General features: G+C 35.9%; 2 protein-coding genes across 2 annotated transcripts in view; one reads left to right on the top strand and one right to left on the bottom strand.

The window, feature by feature from the left end:
* EFCAB13 (EF-hand calcium binding domain 13) overlaps positions 1-25886 on the bottom strand; it is a 257749-nt gene that overhangs the window by 208457 nt on the left and 23406 nt on the right. Inside the window, exons 7-9 of the mRNA XM_035030370.1 lie at positions 23163-23237; positions 14507-14650; positions 8909-8980 (exon numbers count right to left, since the gene is read on the bottom strand). Coding sequence (XP_034886261.1) covers positions 8909-8980; positions 14507-14650; positions 23163-23237 — 291 coding nt within the window. The remainder of the gene's footprint in view (positions 1-8908; positions 8981-14506; positions 14651-23162; positions 23238-25886) is intronic.
* LOC118027168 (protein boule-like) lies at positions 17503-18611 on the top strand. Its single transcript, XM_035030366.1, is given in 2 exon segments — positions 17503-17857; positions 17860-18611. Coding segments are annotated over 2 exon segments (1107 nt in total).

The following is a 25886-nucleotide window of genomic DNA, read 5'->3' as shown; positions in this document are numbered from 1 at the left end:
AAACTCACCTCAAAAAAGAGAACAAGAGGAAGTACCAACTGCCAGGGACCTAATCCGTATGGATATAAGTAAGATGTCAGAAGTAGAGTTCAGAATAACCATTATAAAGATACTAGCTGGGCTTGAAAAAAGTAGAGAAGACACTAGAGAATCCCTTTCTGGAGAAATAAAAAAACAAAAATTTAACCAAGTCGAAATCAAAAAGGCTATTAATGAGATGCAATAAAAACTGGAGGCTCCAACTGCTAGGATAAATGAGGCAGAAGAGAGAATTAGTGATATAGAAGACAAAATGATGGAGAATAAAAAAGCTGAGAAAAAAAGAGATAAACAACTACTGGATCATGAGGGGAGAATTCGAGAGATAAGTGATATCATAAAGTGAAACAATATTAGAATAATTGGGATCCCAGAAGAGCAGGAAAGAGAGAGGGGGGGCAAAAGGTATATTGGAGCAAATTATAGCAGAGAACTTCCCTAACGGGCACAGAGAACCCCCCTCAAAATCAATAAAAAATAGATCAACACCTCAACATATAATAGTGAAGCTTGCATAATCTCAGAATCAAAGAGAAAATCCTGAAAGCAGCTCAGGACAAGAGGTCTGTAACAAGGATAGAAACATTAGGCTAGCAGTAGACCTATCCACAGAGACCTGGCAGACCAGAAAGGACTGGCATGATATATTCAGGGTCCTAATGAGAAAAATATGCAGCCAAGAATAACTTATCCAGCAAGGCTGTCATTCAAAATAGAAGGAGAGATTAAAAGCTTCCAGGACAAACAGAAACTAAAAGAACTTGTGATCATTAAACCAGCCCTGCAAGAAATATTAAAGGGGATCTTTTAAGCAAAGAGAGAGCCCAAAAGTAACATAGATCAGAAAGATATAGAAACAATATACAGAAACAGTGACTTCATAGGTAATACAATGGCACAAAATTCGTATCTTTCAATAGTTACCCTGAATGTGAATGGGCTAAATGTCCCAATCAAAAGATGCAGGGTATCAGATTGGATAAAAAAGCAAGACCCATCCATATGCTGTCTGCAAAAGCCTCATTTTAGACCCAAAGACACCTCTGGATTGAAAGTGGGGGGTGGGAAACCATTTGTCATTCTAACGGACATCAAAGGGGTGGCAATCATTATATCAGACAAATTAGATTTTAAACCAAAGACTGTAATAAGAGATGAGGAAGGATACTATATCATAATTAAAGGGTCTATCCAACAAGAAGATCTAACAAATGTAAATATTTATGCCCCTAATATGGGAGCAGCCAATTATATAAACCAATTAATAACAAAATTAAAGAAACACATTGATAATAATACAATAATAGTAGGGGACTTCAACACCCCACTCACTGCAATGGACAGATCATCTAAGCAGAAGATCAACAAGGAATCAAGGGCTTTGAATGACATACTGGACCAGATAGACTTCACAGATATATTCAGAGCATTCCATCCTAAAACAACAGAATACACATTCTTCTGGAGTGCATATGGAACATTCTCCAGAATAGACCACATACTGGGTCACAAATCAGGTCTCAACCAGTACCAAAAGATTGGGATCATTCCCTGCATATTATCAAACCACAGGCTTTGAAACTGGAACCTAATCCCAAGAGGAAATTTAGAAAGAACTCAAATACATGGAGCCTAAAGAGCATCCTACTAAAGAATGAATGGGTCAACCAGGAAATTAAAGAATTTGAAAAATTCATGGAAACAAATGAAAATGAACACAACTGTTCAAAACCTTTGGGATGAAGCAAAGGCAGTCCTAAGAAGGAAGTATATAGCAATACAAGCCTTTCTCAAGAAACGAGAAAGGTCTCAAATACACAACCTAACCATACACCTAAAGGAGCTGGAGAAAGAACAGCAGATAAAGCCTAAACCCAGCAGGAGAAGAGAAGTAATGAAGATTAGAACAGAAATTAATGAAACAGAACACACACACACACACACACAGAACAGTGGAACAGATCAACAAAAGTAGGTAAGAATTAGTAAGATTGATAAACCCCTGGCCAGACTTATCAAAAAGAAAAGAGAAAGGACTCAAATAAATAAAATCATGAACGAAAGAGGAGAAATCACAACCAACACCGAAGAAATACAAGCAAATATAAGAACATATTATGAGCAACTATACGCAACAAATTAGGCAATCTGGAAGAAATGGATGCATTCCTAGAGACATATAAACTACCAAAACTGAAACAGGCAGAAATAGAAAACCTGAACAGACCCATAACCAGCAAGGAGATTGAGGCAGTAATCAAAAATCTCCCAACAAACAAGAGCCCAAGACCAGATGGCTCCCCAGGAGAATTCTACCAAACATTTAAAGAAGAATTAATACCTATTCTTGTGAAGCTGTTTTTAAAAAGCAGAAATTAAAGGAAAACTTCCAAACCCTTTCTATGAGGCCAGGATTACCTTGGTCCCAAAACCAGACAAAGATCCCACTAAAAATGAGAATTACAGACTTATATCCCTGATGAACATGGATGCAAATATTCTCACCAAAATACTAACCAATAGGATCCAACAGTACATTAAAAGGATTATTCACCATGACCAAGTGGGATTTATTCCTGGGCTGCAAGGGTGGTTCAACATCCACAAATCAATCAATGTGATACACTACATTAATAAAAGAAAGGACAAGAATCATATAATCCTCCCAATAGATGCAGAAGAGGTGTTTGACAAAGTACAGCATCCTTTCTTGATTAAAACTCTTCACAGTGTAGGGATAGCAGGAACACACCTCAACATCATAAAAGCATATATGAATAGGCCACAGCGAATATCATTCTCAATGGGGAAAAACTAAGAGCTTTTCCCCTAAAGTTAGGAACATGGCAGGGATGTCCACTCTCACCACTGCTGTTCAACATAGTACTAGAAGTCCTAGCCTCAGCAATCAGACAACAAAAAGAAATAAAAGGCATCCGAATCAGCAAAGAAGAAGTCAAACTCTCACTCTTCGAAGATGACATGATACTCTATGTGGAAAACTCAAAAGACTCCACCCCAAAATTGCTAGAACTCATACAGGAATTCAGCACAGTGGCAGGATATAAAATCAATGCACAGAAATCAGTTGCATTTCTATACACTAACAGTGAGACAGAAGAAAGAGAAATTAAGGAGTGGATCCCATTTACAACTGCACCCAAAACCATAAGATACCTAGGAATAAACCTAAACAAAGAGGCAAAGGATCTGTACTCAGAAAACTATAGAATACTCATGAAAGAAATTGAGGAAGACAGAAAGAAATGGAAAAACATTCCATGCTCATGGATTGGAAGAACAAATATTGTTAAAATGTCTATGCTACCTAGAGCATTCTATGCATGCAATGCAATCCCTATCAAAATACCACCAACTTTTTTCACAGAGCTGGAACAAAGAATCATAACATTTGTATGGAACCAGAAAAGACCCCAAATAGCCAGAGGAATGTTGAAAAAGAAAACGAAAGCTGGGGGCATCACAATTCTGGAAGTCAGGCTCTATTACAAAGCTGTAATCATCAAGATGGTATGGTATTGGCACAAAAACAGACACACAGATCAATGGAACAGAACAGAGAGCCCAGAAATGGACCCTCAACTCCATGGTCAACTAATCTTTGACAAAGCAGGAAAAAATATCCAATGGAAAAAAGACAGTCTCTTCAACAAATGGTGTTGGAAAATTTGGACAGCCACATGCAGAAGAATGAAACTGGACCATTTTCTTATATCATACACAAAAACAGACTCAAAATGGGTGAAAGACCTAAACGTGAGAGGAGAACACAGGCAGCAACCTCTTCGACCTTGGCCACAGCAACTTCTTGCTAGACACCTCTCAAAAGGCAAGGGAAGCAAAGGCAAAAATGAACTATTGGGATTTCATCAAGATAAAAAGCTTTTGCACAGCGAAGGAAAGAGTCAACGAAACCAAAAGACAACCGACAGAATGGGAGAAGATATTTGCAAATGACTTATCAGATAAAGGGCTAGTATCAAAATCTATAAAGAACTTATCAAACTCAACACTCAAAGAACAAATAATTCAATCAAGAGATGGGCAGAAGACATGAACAGACATTTCTGCAAAGAAGACATCCAAATGGCCAACAGACACATGAAAAAGTGCTCAACATCACTCGGCATCAGGGAAATACAAATCAAAACCACAATGAGATACCACCTCAAACCAGTCAGAATGGCTAAAATTAGCAAATCAGGAAACAACAGATGTTGGCGAGGATGCAGAGAAAGGGGAACCCTCTTACACTGTTGGTGGGAATGCAAGCTGGTGCAGCCACTCTGGAGAACAGTATGGAGGTTCCCCAAAAAGTTGAAGATAGAACTACCCTACAATCCAGCAATTGATGTACTAGGTATTTATCCCAAAGATACAAATGTAGTGATCTGAAGGGGCCCATGCACCCCAATGTTTATAGCAGCAATGTCCACAATAGCCAAACTATGGAAAGAGCCCAGATGTCCATCGACAGGTGAATGGATAAAGAAGATGTGGTATATATACAATGGAATACTACTCAGCCATCAAAAAGAATGAGATCTTACCATTTGTAATAACATGGATGGAAATATAGGGTATTGTGCTGAGCGAAGTAAGATAATAAAAATCAGAGAAAGATAATTATCATATGATCTCACTCTAACGTGGAATTTAAGAAACAAAATAGAGGATCATTGTGGAAGGGAGGAAAAAATAACACAAGACAAAATCAGAGGGAAACAAGCCATAAGAGACTCTTAACCATAGGAAACAAACTGAAAGTTGCTGGAGGTGAGGGGAGTAGGGGCATGGGGTAACTGGATGATGAACATTAAAGAGGGCACATGATGTAATGAGCACTGTGTGTTGCATAAGACTGATGAATCATTGAAGTGTACCTCTGAAACTATTAATATGCTATATGTCAATTAACTGAATTTAAATTAAAAAAATAACATTGAAAAAATGATTTAAACACTCCAATTAAAATAGAGATTATTAAAATAAATACAAAAATATCACCCAACTCTATGTGGTTCACAAAAACTTCAAATATGTGATATAGGAATGTTAAAAGTAAAAGGATAGAAAATATATACCATGTAAGCACTAATCAAAAGAAAACTGGAGTTATATTAGAATCAGAACAAGTAAGCTTCAGAGAAAAGAAAATTACCAGTGATTACATACATACTACATAATGATAAAGAGTCAATTCACAAAGAAGAGAAAACTCTCCTGGGGTGCCTGGGTGGCACAATTGGTTAAGCATCCAACTCTTGGTTTCAGCTCAGATCGTGATCTCAGGGTCATGGGATTGAGCTCTGCAGGTGGCTCCATACTCAGCGTGGAGTCTGCTTGAGTTTCTCCCTCTCTTTCTGCCCCTCCCCCCCATGTGTTTTTTTTCTCTCTCTCTCTCAAATAAATTAATAAGTCTTAATAAAAAGATATAACTATCCTAAATGTGAGTTCACCTAGTAACAGAGCTTCAAAATGCATGAAACAAAACCTAACAAAACTGAAAGGAGAAATAGACTAATCCACAATTATATTTGGAGACAATATTCCTTTCTCCATAATAGAACTGGTAAAAAATTAGCAAAGATACAGAAGAAATGAATAACATAAATTAGTAGAATCATGCATGAGAGTGGGTATGTGATTACTAGTAATATCTATGTAAGAAAAAAAATTAATGAAAAAAATCTAAACCAAAGACAAAATTAGAATTCAAAATAAACTTTGAAACTTTCAGGTAATGACAGCAAACTGAACAGCCTTCAAAAACCCCATTAAAACTAAAAGAATTTTAAAACATCATAAATCCATAATAATAAAAAGAACAGATGAAAAAAACAACTGCAATTAAATTTTGGAAGCTGGAATGTTGATGAACTTAGTAGACCTGAAAAGGCTGAACCATAAAGTAGAATGTGGAAAGCCAAGAAGCAACCCAATTCATAACACAAAACCTCCAAATGCTCGTAAGTTAGTAGCATTTAGATACCTCTAAAAGTGAGGGTAAGAATGAAGCTAAAAATAAAGAATTGGATAAAAGTCCATTCAAGTAGTGGTTTGATACCTAGATTCCCTTCATACAGCCAGATGGTTCATTTTTCTCCCACTCCAGCAGGAGACTGACAATTTATCAGAGAGGGTTAAACACAGGATCTCTGGAATTATGGAATACTAAACACAATAGAGGGTAGGAGTATTATATGGAAAAATAGCAGGGGGGTTACATTGAATAATGGGAACTCCAGTCTTTTGTCTCATTTAGCACCTAGAAGTTTAGTAAGCAAGACTATACCTCCAGAAAGGATATAAGAAACTTCTTTGAACACTCTGACCGTCAAAAGGAAAAATATCCTAAAGATAGTGATATCAAGGGTTTTCTATGCAAAGAACCCAGCCAGATCACCCTCTAGCAGGGTTTCTCAAACTCAGCAGTACTAGCATTTGGAGATGGATAATTCTTTTTTGAGGGGGGGGCTGTCCTGTGTATTGTAGGATATTTAGAACCACCCCTGGCCTCTCATCACCTGATGCCAGTAACACAGAGTGTGATGACCACATATGTCTCCAAATGCTGCCACATGTTCCTGGGGGAGGGAGGAAGGAGGGAAAAAAAATCCCCAAATCACCTCTGGTTAAGAACCACTATTCCACAGCTCATAGTCAGCTAGTTCCACCCTCAATCTCAGAGCTTCCAAATAGCTTTTTAGCTTACCATTCTCAAATCTGAGAACAGAGCAATTTTTGGAAATTTAAAAACTACAAGTGAAAAACTAAATAGAAGCATTGGAAGAGAAATTTAAGGAAATCTCTCAGGAAGCATAACAAAGAGACAAGAGAAAAGGGTTTTTGTTTTTGTTTTTTTTTTAAAAAGGAGGGGCGCCTGGGTGGCTCAGTCATTAAGCATCTGCCTTCGACTCAGGTCATGATCCCAGGGTCCTGGGATTGAGCCCCGCATCGGGCTCCCTGCTCAGCGGGAAGCCTGCTTCTCCCTCTCCCACTCCCTCTGTTTGTGTTCCCTCTCTCGCTGTCTCTCTCTCTGTCAAATAAATAAATAAAATCTTAAAAAAAAGGAATCAATCCAGAATATCAAATATCCAAATAATAAGAGTTTCACAGAAAAATAGAGGAAAGAAAATCGTTAATAAATTGTTTTAATTTTCCAGAATCAGAGGACACTGTATCCAACACAATCACAGCAAAGAAACTTATTTCAAGGTACACCACCATGAAATTTCACAGCACTATACACAATGAAAATATCCTATAAGCTTGCAAAAACAAAAATCGGTTTCATACAAAGAGTCAGGAGTCAGAAATTTTTGGACATCAACAGCAATACTGAAAACTAGAAAATCCAGAAAATTATTTACAATCTAGAATTCTATACCCAAACTATCAATCAGATGTGAAGACAGAATCTGATACAGGAGGAGAGAAGTGAAAAGTCTCCAGAATGTTAATGAAGAAAGATCCCAGGATAACAGCTGCACACAAGATGTACAGGGAAACAAATCCATTCTGAAGAACATCAGAATACTCTAAGGAAGATTTCCTCAAGAAGACAAAACTAATAGAATACCTGGTGCATGTAGACTTATGGAGAGGATATTTAGACAGTTGGCAGAATTCAGGGTTCAATCAGCAATAAATATACTTATTTAAAAATCAAGGAAATAGGGGCACCCAGGTGACTCAGTCAGTTAAGCGTTTGTTGGACTCTTGATTTCGGCTCAGGTCATGATCTCAGGGTCATGAGATCAAGCCCCACGTTGGGTTCCATGCTGGGTATGGAGACTGCTTAGGATTCTCTCTCTCTCTCTCTCTCTCCCCCTCCCGTTGCTCCTCCCCCTCATCCCCCTCTCAAAATAAATAAATAAATAAATAAATAAATAAATAAATAAATAAATATTTAAACCAAGCAAATAAATAAATAAGACAATTATTAATTCAAAGAGGGAAAAATTTGCAGAGAAAAAGAAAGTAGCTATAAGATACTATATAGTTCAGCTATGAATAGTGTTTACATAACATATTAGCATAAATACTGAATTAAAACTTAATCAAATTACCATGTAACTATATTGGGAGTGTGAATAGGTATGGGAAGAGTAAGTAGATGTGGTGGAGACAAGAAAGATGAAACAGAGCTAAATCCTTATTTTTCATATTAGGAAGTTTACTACGTCTACCCCAAATTTTAAAAATCAACAAGTAACAATACAAACATGTTATTTATAGTCATGAAGACAAATGTCAAGTAATCATCTAAAACATCTAAAATGTTTACCTCTGGAGATGCTGAGGAAAGGATCAGGCGAGAGGCTGCTTTATTTGCAGTAAGCTTATTACGACTATATAATTCTTAAAATTATATACATAGATAATCTTGATCAAAGGATATTTGAACAAATTAGAGAAAGAATAAGGAATGACATGGTGTGATTGGAAGAGTTTAAAAATATATATTTAATGGAGAAAAACTGAACTAAATCATGAATGATAGTGAAGAATATACTAAAAATGTTTAACTGTCAATGTCAGGATGTCAGAATGACCCACAATTTGCAAATTAAATATCTTTCTTCAGTGTTATTAATTTGTTTTAAAGTTTACTTTGTGTTGTAAAATATTAAGGGAAAGATAAAAGTAGAAAATTATGAGATAGTTATAAAACTAATTTTAATTAGTATATTTAGGGAATTAAACTTTTATCTCCCTAATTTAAGAGTTAGAGCAATGGTTTCAGAGAAGGCTTTTAAAACTCATATGATGAAACCTATAAATTAGGGTTTAAGGACAATTTATTTATAAACAAAGCTTGTTATAGCAACAAGAGCTCACTTACAAAAATCCTCATACTGGTGCTGTAGTTCATCCAAAGTAAATATAATATCTCTAATATCCACCCTGTGGTTACCTGTAATAGATAGAGTAAGTTCAAATACTGTATTTCTTTTTTGAACACAAATATTACTTTCATCCTATTCTAATATGAAAACAACACAGAGATGTGTCGAAGGAGGAGTGGAGGGCCAGCTATTATAGGTCTTGAATAATACCTGGAATTGTGAATTAATAACTCAGTACACACTAAACATAAGACTAAGACCATTATTTTCTTTTCTCCTTAATAAAAGAGTTTCCCATCAAAAGAAATTAGTCACATTTTAAGCCCCAAAGCTAGGTAATCAAGATAATATTTTAATAAGCAGTTTTTTGAGAGTTTATCATAGGTAGAATTTCAAGTTTTAACTCTTATCTGCCTTACCAGATCATGAGCTCTTCAAGAGCAGAGAATGTCATTTGTTTTCCCCAATGCCTAGCAAAGTATCTACTTCCCAGCACTTAAAAATTATTTTTGAATGAATAAAATATACTGAAGGCTGTAAAGAATAATGCAATGTCTACACTGTGGATAGCAGAAAACCAAAACCATTTACTTAGGACCTTATAGGTGCCCAGAACTCTCATAATTATAACTTCCTACCATTCTTGCCCTTGCCTCTTTCTAAGACCATTTTCCTTCTTGGGCAGTGCATGACAGAGGATGGGTTCAGAGGCAGTGACCTCAAATAATGTCATTCCAATTGTGCACAGAGGTAGAAAATGCTTTTCCCAGTAGTTCTTGCCTCCAAATGCTTGAGTTTGCTTGACATCCAAGGTGAAAAAGACCAAGAGTTATCTACCTATCTACCTATAAAAATACTATCTACCTATCTACCTACCTACCTATCTACCTATCTACCTATAAAAATACTAGGTTTATTCTTTAGTCTATGCATAAGAGATCAACTGCTCAATTATATGCATAAGCGAAGACCCTGAAAAAAAGATGCAAGCTTTTAATGTGCCTTCTGAGTCAAAGAAGAATTATACACAATATAGTTTTGGTGTTGGGTAGGTTTGATTCATTCTGATTCTTGAAAATTGGTAAGCTATGTCAGGTGCAGGCTTTTAAATTACTGCAAAGCAAGGTAAATATTTGACCCAAAGAAGTGTTAGACCAATTGATGCTAAGTTATCTTCTGATTAGGATCTGCTTCTTACATTCTGTTTTTTTATTTCCTTGGTATTTAATCTCATTCTCTTCTTGATTATGGTTCTAACACCCCCCTTACACTCCCCAGGGAATTCCTGGCACTTACTGTAGATTGAGTCCATGTCCTAAGTTCTTAGATCATAGCTTAAGTCCTAAAATAATTCAAGGCTTCAGCCCTCAAACTCTTGAATTCGATCAGTGCAACGTATTCGACCATACATAAATTAATCCAATGGAGAAGGCCATATTGTTTATATCTGCTCTCCACTTAAAAAACTCCCTTCTCTGGAAAGAGGTCCAGTATCAACCAATGAGAATGCAGTAGCCAACTATTTATAGATTCACTAGCTCTTGCTCAAAATTTATTCCTTGCTTCTACACAATAATAGATACCTATCACAAATCTCCCAAACAAATATTATTAAAATCTATTTAAATAGTCCCTAGTGGCCAAATAAACATTACAGAATCTGAAATTACTATTTTGGCCTCTATCGGGCCTATCAAAACCTTAATGAATAATTCCTGGTTGAGACTGAGGCAATCAGTATAGTTATAGGCACCATTTATTTCATAAGGGAAGTTCAAAACAACCTCCCACTCCTATATATGTACTTCTGGAGGAAATTCAACCTGGAAAATATAAACATCTAGTGTGAAAAAAAATTATCCTAATCATCAAGGTCATATTCAGGGCAACATTACTTTGAAGGTGTTAAGTGACTATTAATACTACATTTCCATAATCTTCACAATAGCTCTGCAATATCAAAAACCTCCTCTATCAAAAATTATGCTAGTCACTACTTTTCGCCCAGATCAATTATCAGATTACTAATCACGAGAGAAAAAACTAATGCACCAATATCCTATTTCAGAAACCAAACTACCTGACACTCCCAGAACTGTCATCAAGTTATTTTCCGTATTTCTTTTGCCATATCTTAATGAAGCAAATGCTTGTTGAACTTCCTTGCAACTTCCAATGGCATAATTCTTTCCTCTTCATTATGAACACTCATAAAGATGAACATATTCTCCACATATCATTATTACTCAAAAAAACCAAACCAAATACAAAAACAAGATGATAAAATAGTACCTATAACAGGGTGCTATGCCTTCTGCTAGTTATTTCATTCCTTACTTCAAAATTCTGTTATAGAAGAATCCACATCTCCTACCTGGGTAACCTAAGACTTTTGGCATTCTGGGGTTGTCCTTTCCTTTAATATTTAACAAAAATAGTTCAGACCCCAGACCATACACTATATGAACATAAATCAATACTTCCTCCAAAATTTGAGGATTCCTGAGTGTTTTATACTCTTGTGATTGATTTTTGTTTTCTCTGTTCCCCTGGACTCTTGATCTCACTCACATTATCACATTCTATAGGTGCTATATTCTCTCCACCCCAAGCCTACCTAACACAGAACCTATAGACTTTTCTCCTTGAAATCCACCCACCAACACTACTAACGCAAGGCTATTGTATATAACCAACTTCTACTAGATAACTCGCAATTAATGGGAGTATGGGAGTTCTTTATAGTACAACAAGCAACTACGTACTATTGTCCTAGAGTTCTATAGCTACTCTCTACTGATTGCAGGACCCCCAATCCACTCTTAGCTTCCCTTGGTCTTCTTCCTCCAGCTGCCAATTAGCCACTGTGGTATTCTAAGTTCCTGTTATTTTCTTTTTTTTTTTTTTTAAGACTTTATTTATTTATTTGACAGAGAAAGACAGCAAGAGAGGGAACACAAGCAAGGGGAGTGGGAGAGGGAGAAGCAGGCTTCCCGCTGAGCAGGGAGCCTGAAGCCGAAGGCAGACGCTTAACACCTGAGCCACCCAGGCGCCCCATTCCTGTTATTTTCTTATATAGAGTACTTTAGGTTATCTTTTTGCTCAAACTAGGTGTCTCCCAATAGGCTTTAGCTCCCATAATCAAACAAACCTATTAAAATGATTTTCCTAGTCAAAGGACAAGGACCTTCCCTATGAGGAATTTTACCTTAAGTCACAATCAGCTTATTAAAATGACAAAGTGAAGAAATCTTATTCTCCCTGGTTGGAGGAAATGGAGTAAAGGGTGAGACTTATTAACTCATTCAACATATATTTGTTGAGCAGTTAATATGTACCATAAGCACTGTACTAGTAGGTACTGAGGATACAATATTGAGCAAAAGTAGACATGGTATCTGCTTTCCTGCTGCTTAGTCTTATTTGAGATACAGAGCTTAATAAAACAATAAGAAATAAAAATTTCAACTGTGGTTAGTGCTGTGAAAGTGTATGAGAATTTGACCAAGTTAGAGAAGTCATGGAAACATCCCTATAGAGTTGAGTTTAAATCTAAAGTGTAAGTAGGAATTAACTAGGAGGAGCAGAATGTTCCAGGGAAAGAAAAGAACATATGCAAAGGCTATGGCAGGAGGAGGCAGGGTATACAACCGAAACTCTGTGAAGGCACAGTGAGCAAAGCAGACTGTGGTCTGTGATAAAGCTGGAGACCTATAGTAAAGGCCAGATATTGCAAGGCCTTGTATGCAACATTAAAGGGTTTTTCATCCCAAGAAGTATTTTTAGATTTTATGCAGGAGGTAACATGATGAGATATGTGTTTTGAAAAGATTATTATGGCTACAGTGTAAAGGGGGAAAGACCAGATATGGGTGGACTTGTTAGGATGAACACTGATAGTCCTAAGGAAAGATTATGGTAACTTGGACTAAGGTAGTAATATTGGAAAATAGAAAGATAGCTAGAAAGAGACATCTAGGAGTTTAAAATAATAGCAATTCCTAATGATTGCATGAGGAGAACAGAGAAAACAGAGTTGTCAAGGATAATTCTCAGGTTTCTGCTTCACATTTCTTGAGACTGTTCTAGGTGCCAAACACAGTAATATTTATATTTAATTCCTATAACAATCCTATGAAATTAACATAATTTTTCAGTTTAGCTCCCCAAATAAAGTAGAAGGTCTGGAAGTCCAGACCAGAATTACCTAAGTCAAAAAAAAAAAAAAAAAGTGCTGCAGTGATCTCACGTATGATTTCTGTTTCTTCTGGTAGAGCATGCCCTAAAGGCTATTTAATAATATGGCTTGAGATTAAACTTTAAAATCCCCATTTTATGGACATCTTCATGCCTCAGAACATCCCTCCACTTATGTGTACTAACCCAGAACCTACCATAAATGACTACCTAGTAAAATCCATGCAGCCTGGGGTGCCTGGGTGGCTCATCAGTTAAGTGACCAACTCTTGATTTCAACTCAAGTCATGATTTTAGGGTTGTGAGATTGAGCCCCACATCAGGCTCTCCACTGGGTGTGGAGTCTGCTTAAGATTCTCTCTGCCCCTCTTCACTCCTCTCCTTCTCAAAAAACAAAAACAAAACAAAAAATCCATGCAGCCCAGTTCTATCTTCACAACACATTTCAGCAGCCAAAGGCCCACTAAAAAGCCATCACTAACAAATGACAAAAACTAATGGAAGCCCATTAAAAAAGATGTCATGTCTCATTATTTTCCTGCCATATTTACACAAACTCTTCCCTCAGTCTAAAATATCTTTCTCACTCTTTACTACCACCTTCAACCAACCAACCCTTACTGATCCTTCAAGATTTAGCTCAGGTATCACATCCTCTGATAATCTTTCTCTGGTGCTTCCAGGATATATTTGCAGCCTATTTACATTTTATAATAGTATTTGTTACACAACATTATAATTCTCATTTTACTTGACTCTTTCCACACTAGAATGTGAGCTCCTTTGGAAAAAGAAGTGTGTTCTATTATCTGTGTATCACCTAGCACAGTTTCAAGCACAGTAACTATTAAATGACTATCTGACTTATTAAATAAATGGATAATCAATGAATCAATTATTTATCAGTCCATTATTATCAGACACCCCCTGGTGACATGTAAACATATGATACAAAACATCTGCTAAATATATTTATAATGTTTAAAAGAAATCTACATTTTGCAGGTAACTGAATAGCACAGGAGGATTATATAATCAAAGCTATCCAAAAAAATTAAAAACTCAAGAAATTTAGGTCTCCTAACTTGAGAAGCCAATGCCCTTGACACTACAGAAACTATCTCTACACAGATAAGAAATGACTATTGGAAAAGAAAGGTAAGTTTGAAAAGAAAATAAATCCATTTTTCTCTTAGATTTTCACCAAACATACTAAAATATGACAATTTTAGAAATTTCTCATTTAATTTTCTTAGACTATCTCTTACCATAGACACCTGTAAGCAGTAATGATGGCAAAAGGCAAGAATCAGAAGAAAAAGAAGGAGAAATAAAGGATGAATCAGAAAACTGATATCCAAGAAAGATATATATACATATTAATTCAAATAACTCACTGTCTATACTAGCATGTTTTATCACTTCCTGAAAAGTTTCAGGGACTACAGGGATATCCATGCTATCCAAAACAGCAGCCAGTTCATCAGTTGCAACTCGACCACTTTTTATCCTACAGAAAATCTTCAAGGCATTTTGGAATGCTGCAAAAATACAATAAACAAAGAAATTATTTTACCATAAGAACCAATAGCTTTTCTTGGAGGAGCTGATTTTGTGTCAATAACCTACCAGGTTAGGCATAGGGTTTCCTAAAAATTTATCTGCAAGTAGGCATTTGCTCAATTCCGACCACATTTTTAGTATAAACTGTAATTTTTGCTATTATCACTACTGATATAATATGAGCAACAATAGCTGGTATTTATTAAATGCTATTTATATGCTGAGCATTGTGCTAAAAGCTTATGGGTATTGTGCTAAAAGGTGTGGGTTCTCTCATTATACCAGAGTCACCTCTTAGTTAAAACTTTTAACTAAAATAATTTCTTACCAGTGGTATAATCTATAATAGCAAGGCAGCTTAAACCAAAATTTGAGAGCATCATTAATTGCTTAAAAATGTAATTTTGAAAACATAGTATAAAAGAGAGAAGAATGGAGTAGATGTAAAATTTCTATTTCTCCATAGAAACTTCATTTTCTTTTTTTTTTTTTTAAGATTTTATTTATTTGCCAGAGAGAGAGAGAGAGAGGAGGAACACAAGCAGGCAGAGGGAGAAGCAGGCTCCCTGCTGAGCAAGGAGCCCGATGTGGGACTCGATCCCAGGACCCTGGGATCATGACCTGAGCCGAAGGCAGACCTTTAACCAACTGAGCCACCCAGGCATCCCTAGAAACTTCATTTTCTTATGCTAACAGTCCTTAGTATCAAAAGTGAATTGGAAAGAACAGTTAGAAGAAAATATTCATATTAATGAGAGAATTTTCCCTAAACAAATGTCTTCCTTAAAACCTAAACAGATTGATATCTGGTCCTAATGCTGAATTTAAGTGCTCCTCAGACCACTGCAATCCTTAATTTAATTTGATAAGGAAACACAGTTCCCATAATCAATACCAGAGAGCAAATCACTTTATAGTCAGATCACATTTTCTTGGAATTCAAGATATAACGAGCAAACTGATCCACAAGGTTTTAGATTTGCACAGGCAGGGAGGAAGAACTGGGCATTATTCACTCATTCAACCAGTAGTTATTGATCAAGTGAGCAAAAGTGGCAGAGGAAGGACCGTTGAGAACCCTCTCCTCCATAAAAGCAATGAGAACACTGGCGAAAATTATCAGATCAACTTTTTTCAAAACTCTGGATATAAATCAAAGGCTTACAGCAATCCAAAGGGTGTTTTTTCAAGAAAAATGGCTGAATCTCAATAATAGTGAACTTTGTGGCATTTAACTTGCCATATTCTCATCTCACCATCCCAGCTTCCTAGGAACTTTGAAAACTAATAGCCTACAATCATGATGAAAAACAGCAGCCTGATAGCCAATGGAAAAGAATGAGGTTAGAACTTCTCATGAGAGACAATAGACTCTGAAAAACAAACTGAGGGTTCTAGAGGGGAGGGGGGTGGGAGGATGGGTTAGCCTGGTGGTGGGTATTGAGGAGGGCACATTCTGCATGGAGCACTGGGTGTTGTGCACAAACAATGAATCATGGAACACTTCATCTAAAACTAATGATGTAATGTATGGGGATTAACATAAGAATAAAATTTAAAAATATATATATATATATATAAAAAAAAAAAAAAGAATGAGGTTAGAACTTCTTCAAAGCCCCATTCCCTAAGAACTATCATTATTAGACCTGTTTGGTGGTTCCATGGAAGACCTTACTTGCACAACCATCCTTATTTGACCTGACTCAAAGTTTGCCCAAGGCAGAGTCTTTTCCCTGGGAGTACTCATCAAAAACAATCAGAGGCAATTAGTTAACTTATGAATGCCTGAAGCGGTGGGTAACAGTTGGAGCAAGCACTGGGTGTTATATGTAAGTAATGAATCACTAAAGTCTACTCCTGAAACCAATATTACACTATATGTTAACTAACTAGAATTTAAATAAAACTTGAAACAAACAACAACAAAAAGACAGATTCTGAAGTCCTGCTCTTCAATGTTATTGCTGCTCTTCTCATACTAATTTTAAAAAGTCAAATAAACCCACAACTGTACAAAGAATAAAGATAAAAGCAACACAAATTTCCCATTCAGGGCATGTAAAAAATGATATATTTTGATTAATATCCTACTCAGATACCTTTCTACTTTTCTTTATGCACATCAATGATTGTGAACATTTCACCCAAATAAAACAGTACATACAGTCTACTATCTTTCCACCCAAAATATGTCATGGGCCTATTTCCAAGTCAATAAAAACAGTTGGAGCAAACAATAGGCTAGCAAACAAGCTTAAAAGGAAAATCTGGGGAATGAGATATCCATAGAGGCCTTTGAAAAGGCCTTTTCATATTCAAAAAATACGAAAAAAAAAACATATTCCTGAGCATCTAGATGGCCACACACATGGATAGGGCCATACCCAGGAAAACCTGAGCAGGTCCTGAACTCTCACCTCTGGCTTACATTGAGGATACACTTAAGAAGGAAATGAAGGCTAAGGAAGAGTTGAAAACTATCTGTCTGAGTGTTGAAGGCATGCTCCAATGCATGCACAGATCCCTCTGGTTCTCTTCTACCTAATAATTGATAACTAATTTTGCTTTATAAAGGCATCATAAAGATATAGGCACAGATATAAATATAAAATATAATACAAAAATAAGTATATATAAAATTTAAAAAAATAAGAAAAGTTATATTCATTGAGAAATTGTTTATAATACTAAGATAATTAAAACCAATTAAATATTCAATAATAAAGGATTAGTTAAATAAATTCTAGTATATCTACATTTTTCAGATACCATACAGCTATTAAAAAGTAATAGGCTGTCCCCCGGTGTTTGAAGCGCGTAGAGGAAGATGGAGACCGAGTCCGGGGCGCAAACATCAAATCAGACGCAAACAGATTCATTATCTCCATCCCCTAATCCTGTGTCACCTGTGCCTTTGAATAACCCAACAAGTGCCCCAAGATATGGAACAGTGATCCCTAATCGCATCTTTGTAGGAGGAATTGACTTTAAGACAAATGAAAATGATTTAAGAAAGTTTTTTTCCCAGTATGGGTCTGTAAAAGAAGTGAAGATTGTAAATGACAGAGCTGGAGTGTCCAAAGGGTATGGCTTCGTCACTTTTGAAACACAAGAAGATGCACAAAAAATTTTACAAGAGGCTGAAAAACTTAATTATAAGGATAAGAAACTGAACATTGTTCCGCAATAAGAAAACAACAAGTAGGAAACCCTCGTTCCAATATAATGCCAGCAGCTGGAACAATGTATCTAACAACTTCAACTGGATATCCTTACACTTATCATAATGGTGTTGCTTATTTTCATACTCCAGAGGTAACTTCTGTCCCACCATCTTGGCCTTCACGTTCTATATCTAGTTCCCCTGTGATGGTAGCTCAGCCAGTTTATCAGCAACCTACATATCACTACCAGGCCCCTGCACAGTGTCTACCAGGACAGTGGCAGTGGGGTGTTCCTCAGTCTCCTGCCTCTTCTGCTCCATTCTTATACCTGCAACCTTCTGAGGTTATTTATCAACCAGTGGAAATTGCACAAGATGGTGGATGTGTTCCTCCTCCTCTATCTCTGATGGAAGCTTCAGTTCCAGAGCCTTATTCTGATCATGGAGTTCAAGTAACATATCACCAGGTTTATGCTCCAAGTGCCATCTCTATGACTGCACCTGTGATGCAGCCTGAACCAATTAAAGTAACCCTCTATCATTTATTAAAGCTGTTTCAGTCAGACACCAATGCAATGCTGGGAAAAAAGACAGTGGTTTCAGAGTTCTATGATGAAATGATGTTTCAAGACCCAACAGCAATGATGCAACAATTATTAACAACATCTCGCCAGCTAACATTAGGAGCCTATAAGCATGAAACAGAATTTGCAGAACTTGAAGTGAAAACCAGAGAAAAATTAGAAGCTGCGAAAAAAAAAAACAAGCTTTGAAATTGCAGAGCTTAAGGAGAGATTAAAGGCAAATCGTGAAACTATAAATTGTTTAAAAAATGAAATCAGGAAACTTGAAGAAGATGATCAGACAAAAGACATATAAACAGTTCTAAGAGAGCTTGTTACTAAGCTAGCTGAAAATAAGGTGACTTTAAGGGAGAAATGGACCGCAAATGCCATGCTGTTTCTTAGAGAAACGACACGTGTAGGTGTTGACCACAGATTTCTAGCAATGGGGTCAAAGGATTCGTACTTTTCAAGCAATCTTTAAAGTGAATATATGTGTGTAATAAGAATGAATGCTGTATAGGCATTTTATCAACCCATTTTGGGGTAATTCTAATGATGTTAAGCACAATTTTAAAAAATTTTTGGCATTGTATGTATAGCTTATCCTTTTGACAGGCATCACAATTTCATAATAAAGTATAAGTTGTACAAATTTTGTACTTTCCTGGTAGAATTAGATGGTAAATTAACATGTGTATTTAATTTTTTAAGTTCTTACTGTCCCCATCCTCTTTTGTATCTGTTGTGCCCACTGCCCAATAAGTACTCAATAAATGTAGTTTATAGATCTTGAAAAAAAAAAAAAAGTAATAGGCTGACCTACACCTACTGGCATGGAAAACCTTCCAAGACATATTATTCAGTTAAAAAAAAAATCATGCTAGACAATAATGTATTTGGCATGACCCCTTTCTCTTAAAGTAGAAGAGAATTCTATTTTTCCCTTTTATTTTCTTAGGATATCTTGATTCCTAACTGTATGCTTGATCTTTTCACTTGCCTCTGTAAGATTTAGGTCCTCTTGTTCTACTCTGCCTAGGAATTGGTAACTCATTTTGTCCTCCAAAATATATCAATATGCATACATACATATATATTCAAATTACATATAAAAATATTCCAAAGTCAACATTAAACTAACAATCTAGGAAGAATTAAAGAGCCTCTTTTACATATTTATATTCATATATTGCTTGGCTATTTTATAAAAATAGCATATTCAAGAATTAGGCATATTGTTTTAAGAGGTGAAAAAGATCTAACCAAAGAGGCAAAGAATCTGCATTCAGAAAACTATAAAATACTCATGAAAGAAATTGAGGAAGACACAAAGAAATGAAAAACGTTCCATGCTCATGGATTGGAAGAACAAATGTTGTGAAGATGTCAATGCTACCTAGAGCAATCTACACATTCAATGCCATCACTATCAAAGTACCATCCACTTTTTTCAAAGAAATGGAACAAATAATCCTAAAATTTGTATGGAACCAGAAAAGACCCCGAATAGCCAGAGGAATGTTGAAAAAGAAAAGCAAAGCCGGTGGCATCACAATTCCAGACTTCAAGCTCTATTACAAAGCTGTCATCATCAAGACAGTATGGTACTGGCACAGAAACAGACACATAGATCAATGGAACAGAATAGAGAGCCCAGAAATAGACTCTCAACTCTACGGTCAACTAATCTTCGACAAAGCAGGAAAGAATGTCCAATGGGAAAAAGTCTCTTCAACAAATGGTGTTGGGAAAATTGGACAGCCACATGCAGAAGAATGAAACTGGACCATTTCCTCACACCACACACAAAAATAGACTCAAAATGGTTGAAAGACCTCAATGTGAGACAGGAGTCCATCAAAATCCTAGAGGAGAACACAAGCAGCAACCTCTTCGACCTCAGCCACAGGAACTTCTTCCTAGAAATATCACCAAAGGCAAGGGAAGCAAGGGCAAAAATGAACAATTGGGACTTCATCAAGATAAAAAGCTTTTGCAAAGCAAAGGAAACAGTCAACAAAACCAAAAGACAACCGATAGAATGGGAGAAGATATTTGCAAATGACATAACAGATAAAGGGCTAGTATCCAAAATCTATAAAGAACTTATTAAACTCGACACCCAAAGAACAAAGAATCCAATCAAGAAATGGACAGAAGACATGAACAGACATTTTTCCAAAGAAGACATCCAAATGGCCAACAGACACATGAAAAAGTGATCATCGCTCAGCATCAGGGAAATCCAAATCAAAACCTCAATGAGATACCACCTCAAACCAGTCAGAATGGCTAAAATTAGCAAGTCAGGAAACAACAGATGTTGGCGAGGATGCAGAGAAAGGGGAACCCTCCTACACTGTTGGTGGGATGCAAGCTGGTGCAGCCACTCTAGAAATAGTATGGAGGTTCCTCAAAAAGTTGAGAACAGAGCTACCCTATGACCCAGCAATTGCACTACTGGGTATTTACCCCAAAGATACAAATGTAGTGATCTGAAGGGGTACGTGCACCCTGATGCTCATAGCAGCAATGTCCACAATAGCCAAACTATGGAAAGAGCCAAGATGTCCATCGACAGATGAATGGATAAAGAAGATGTGGTATACATACACAATGGAATATTATGCAGCCATCAAAAGGAATGAAATCTTGCCATTTGCAATGATGTGGATGGAACTGGAGGGTATTATGCTGAGCGAAATAAGCCAATCAGAGAAAGACATGTATCATATGACCTCACTGATATGAAGAATTCTTAATCTCAGGAAACAAACTGAGGGTTGCTGGAATGGTGGGGGGATAAGAAGGATGGGGTGGCTGGGTGATAGACATTGGGGAGGGTATGTGCTATGGTGAGCGCTGTGAATTGTGTAAGACTATTGAATCACAGACCTGTACCTCTGAAACAAATAATACATTATATGTTAAAAAAAAAAAAAGAAGAAGAAGATAATAGGAAGTGAAAAACGAAGGGGGGGAAATCGGAGGGGGAGACAAACCATAAGAGACTATGGACTCTGAAAAACAAACTGAGGGTTCTAGAGGGGAGGGTGGTGGGGGGATGGGTTAGCCTGGTGATGGGTATTAAAGAGGGCACGTACTGAATGGAGCACTGGGTGTTACACGCAAACAATGAATCATGGAACACTACATCAAAAACTAATGATGTGATGTATGGTGATTAACATAACATAATAAAAAATAAATAAATAAATAAATAAATAAATAAATAAGAGGTAAAAAATAAACTTGGGACTTTGTTAGTCTCAGAATATTTGACCATAAACAAAAATAAGGTTAAAATAGGAATCTGGGATTTGAAAAACAAAGGAATACATGGGAGCTAAACTGTGGCTTAAAAAGTAGGCAGCACTTAGGAACCCAAACACACATATAAATCTATAGTCAAGAAAAAGCTTGGTTTTCAAGGTGAAAACCAAGCAGACAAAGGGAGAACCAGGAGAAAACCAATGCTATAGGAGTTAATCAAAATGCCAAGTAGGAAGTAAGGATTAATAAAAGAAAAGCAAGCCAAGCATTTATCTATATTGTTAATTGCTGTATATGGTAGGCATTTAATAACATTTATTACATTAATGAATACATAAACATTAAGTTTTTCTTGCCTTTTGCTTGCTTATCCAGATATATGAAGACTATCGCATTCATACATCCTTCATTCTAAGAAAATACAGTGAGGTTGACTACAAAAATATATAATCCCAAGGACTGATTATAGGAACTTGATCTCTTGCCTAATGAAAACACCAAGGAACTGGGTTTTGTTTTGTTTTGTTTTAAACCAAGAAACTTAAAATTAGGTCATGAACACTAGAGATCTCAGACTTTTGGAAGCACTGTTTCTATCACTAACATGAATAATTCTTCCAATCACTTTCTTTGCAATTTATATGTAGTGTAAACTAAAAGTTGTTAGGAGATCCATCAGCATCTGAAATTTTTTGGGAGAAATATAAGCAGTGAATAGAGTACTGTTAACATATAGAAGAAAACATGTGAGACTTCAAAGGGAAAAAAAGAAAAAACACACGAACAAAGGTGTGGAAATAAGAATGAAATTGGCATGTATAGAGAGTTTTGATTAACTGGAGCATGGGGTTCTTGCCTGGAAAAGATTCTACAGAGAAAGGAGGAATGGCAAGCAAAATTATGAGGAGGTGAGGATGCTAAGCATAAGAGCTTGGACTACATTCATTTGATCATAGGAAGAACATCTAAATTTCTGAGCAGGTGAATGACATGACAAAAATCACATTAAGAAAATTAATCTAGGGCACCTGGGTGGCTCAGTCAGTTAAGCATCTGCCTTCGGCTCAGGTCATGATCCCAGGGTCCTGGGATCGAGCCCCCACATCGGGCTACCTGCTCAGTGGGGAGCCTGCTTCTCCCTCTCCCTCTACCTGCTGCTCCCCCTGCTTGTGCTCTCTGTCTCACTCTCTCTCTCAAAATAAATAAATAAAATCTTTTAAAAAAAGAAAAGAAAATTAATCTAGCAGTTGTGTGCATCCAATGGAGATTAGAGAAAGAAAATTAGGATACCATGGAAGTGATCCACACTTTTAGTTCCTTTTATGAAATAACTCATGTCTAATTTTTCTCAACCTAGACTCCTGGGGGGAAAAGTACTTAAAAGATTCTGAAAAAAATGTAAATTCATATAACCACCCCACCTTAAAATCAGTTACAATCAAAATCATTCTGTTCTTTAATTTTGAAGAATCTTTTTTTTTTTACCTGGATCCCGAGAGACCAAATAACAAACATCGTTCACAGCCTTAAGGAAATCTGAAAAGTCCAGCATTCCATTAACTATAATAATGGTTCAGAAACAGAAGGAAAAAAACTGCATTAGCAAACTCACTAAGAACATGAGATAAAAATGCAAACTAAAAATGTGAATAGAATTGACTGATATTAGAATACCATAGTCTTTACACAAGGATAGTCAACATTAACATTAAATATAGAATGTAAAAAGAAAATTTATCAGAAAAAAATTCACATATTCTAATTATATAATAAATAGTGTTCAGCAATAATACGAATGATATAGACTAGAATTAAAGATACTGCAGTGCTCTTTGCTCAAAGCTCTAATTTTTATATTTGTAATTAGGTGCAAAAAAAAATCATGCAACATGTCAATTTTACACACATAATGGTGTTACCTTGAAAGAATAGGACTGATTTGATTGTGTTCTAGAAAAGCCCTCTATACCCATGGTTTTGGGGGAGATTGTGGATCCAATTGAGATTCTAATGAAAGCTTTGCCTCACATTGTTCCATCTCCCTCTCTCCTGTCCTCCTTTCCTCTCTCTCCTCTCTCTCACTCGCTCTCATTACATACACGTACACAAAGTACATTAAAACAAATGCACAAAATATTGCACAATATTAAACCAATCCTTAACCCCCCAAAATCATCTCATTTCTCAAGCAAAAAGTAATGCCTATTTCTTAAAAGAAGAAAAAAAGAAATCTAAATTGTACAAATGAAAATTTCAGTAAGAAATCTTTGGCTTGAATGAGAAGTTTAAATTATGACTTTTCTTGCATGATAATGCACAGGTCATGTCTAATAGCAACTAGAGTTGAAAATCCAGATTTACAAAGTATGACAAAACACAGAATCAGGGTTCTTAAATCCCATTTTCTAGACAAGTATAGATCTGTGTCAAGGAACATCTGAATTTTTCAAGATTCTTCAAGTTAAGTAACTACGAAGTCATTTCCCTCTTCATTTAGTAAATGAGGCCAACTTTGAAAGGGTTTATCTATTTCAGAAGAAAATTATTATAAACCCACAATTCAATTTAATGTCATCTGAACAAAGTAACCTATAAAAGAACATTTCAATGCTTCCAGCAGTCTGCAGGCTTCTAACGTCAGAGAAATTGACAAGGCTTAGTGGTTCTCATTTCTAAACCACAGAAACACTTTCTCTAATATTGGAAAGTTTGTCAAGTTGTCTGCCTCAAAACTTCTTTTTCAGTATAATAACTTGAGAGGGGTTTCTCCTTCAAAAAACAATGAAACATCTGCACAAATTTCAATCAACTAGTTTGACTTGTTTTCCGACTTCTATGTGACCTAAGGTTAAACAAAAACCTTTTAGATAAAACATCAAAAGTACAATCCATAAAAGAAATAATTGTAGACTAGACTTCTTCAGAAGTATGAACTTATGCTTTTTGAAAGACATTCTTCAAAAAATGAAAAGACAAGCCATACACTTGAAGAAAATATTTACTAATCACATATGTAGTAAAGGACATATTCAGAATATATACTTACAAAATGCAATAATAAGAACACAAACACATTTTTAATGGGCATAAGATATACAGATAGCAAATAAGCACCATTTGATCATTCAGGAAGTGCAAATTAAAACCACAATGAGTTAATACCATACAACTATTAGAATGACTACAATTTTTAAAGGCCCACCCATTCCAGGATTGGCAAGGATGAGGAGCAACTGGAACTCTCATATATTGCTCATGGCAATGTAAAATAATTTAGCTGCTTTGCAAGCACAGTTTAGCAGTTTCTAAAAAATTTAACTATATATCTACCATATGACCCAATCTTCTACCACCAGGTATTTACCCAAGATAAATGAAAGCATAGCAGCACACATAGACATACAAATGAATGTTTACACCAGCTTTATTAGTAATAAATAAAAACTGGAAACAACCCAAATGTCCATCATTAGTGAATGGATAAACAAATTATGGCATATCCACAAAAGAGATTACTACCTAGCAACAAAAAGAAATAAACTTATATGTATAAAAGCATAGATTAATCTCAATATAATTAAGCTGAATGAAAGAAATCAGACTAAAAAATGAGTACTTACTGCATGATCCCATTTATATAAAATTCTAGAAAGTGCAAACAGTCTGTAGTGACAGAAGCAGATTAGTGTTTACTTGGAGAGTGGTGAGGGGGCTTGTGGAGAGAGAATGAGGACTTACAAAGGGGTAGGAATAAGAGGTATTGAGTTTTCATAAGTATATACATATGTCAAAATTTTCAAACTGTATACTTTAAATATTCTGATTATACCTCAGTAAAACTATAAAATATTCAGATAATTTTAAAATCCACTGGTATTATAACCAATTATGAAAAAAAGTACAAAGGTGGTGTCAAAAAATTAAAAACAGAACTACCATATCATCCAGCAAGCTCACTTCTATATATATATCCAAAGGAAATAAAAGCACTATCTCAAAGAGATATGTGCACTCCATATTCATTGCAGCATTATTCACAATAGCCATGAAATGGAAACAGCCTAAATGCTCACCAACAGGTGAATAGATAAAGAAAATGTGATATCTATATAACTATATCTATACATATATGATATATTTTGGGGTGTGGAGGAAATGGGCAGATGTTTATCAAAGGATACAAACTTTAGGTATAAGATGAACAAGTTC

Source organism: Mirounga leonina, unplaced genomic scaffold (assembly GCF_011800145.1).
Source record: "Mirounga leonina isolate KUSES-001 unplaced genomic scaffold, KU_Mleo_1.0 Mir_364, whole genome shotgun sequence".
NCBI lineage: Eukaryota > Metazoa > Chordata > Mammalia > Carnivora > Phocidae > Mirounga > Mirounga leonina.
Note: the sequence above shows the minus strand (reverse complement) of the source record. Positions and strands in the feature narration are given on the sequence as shown.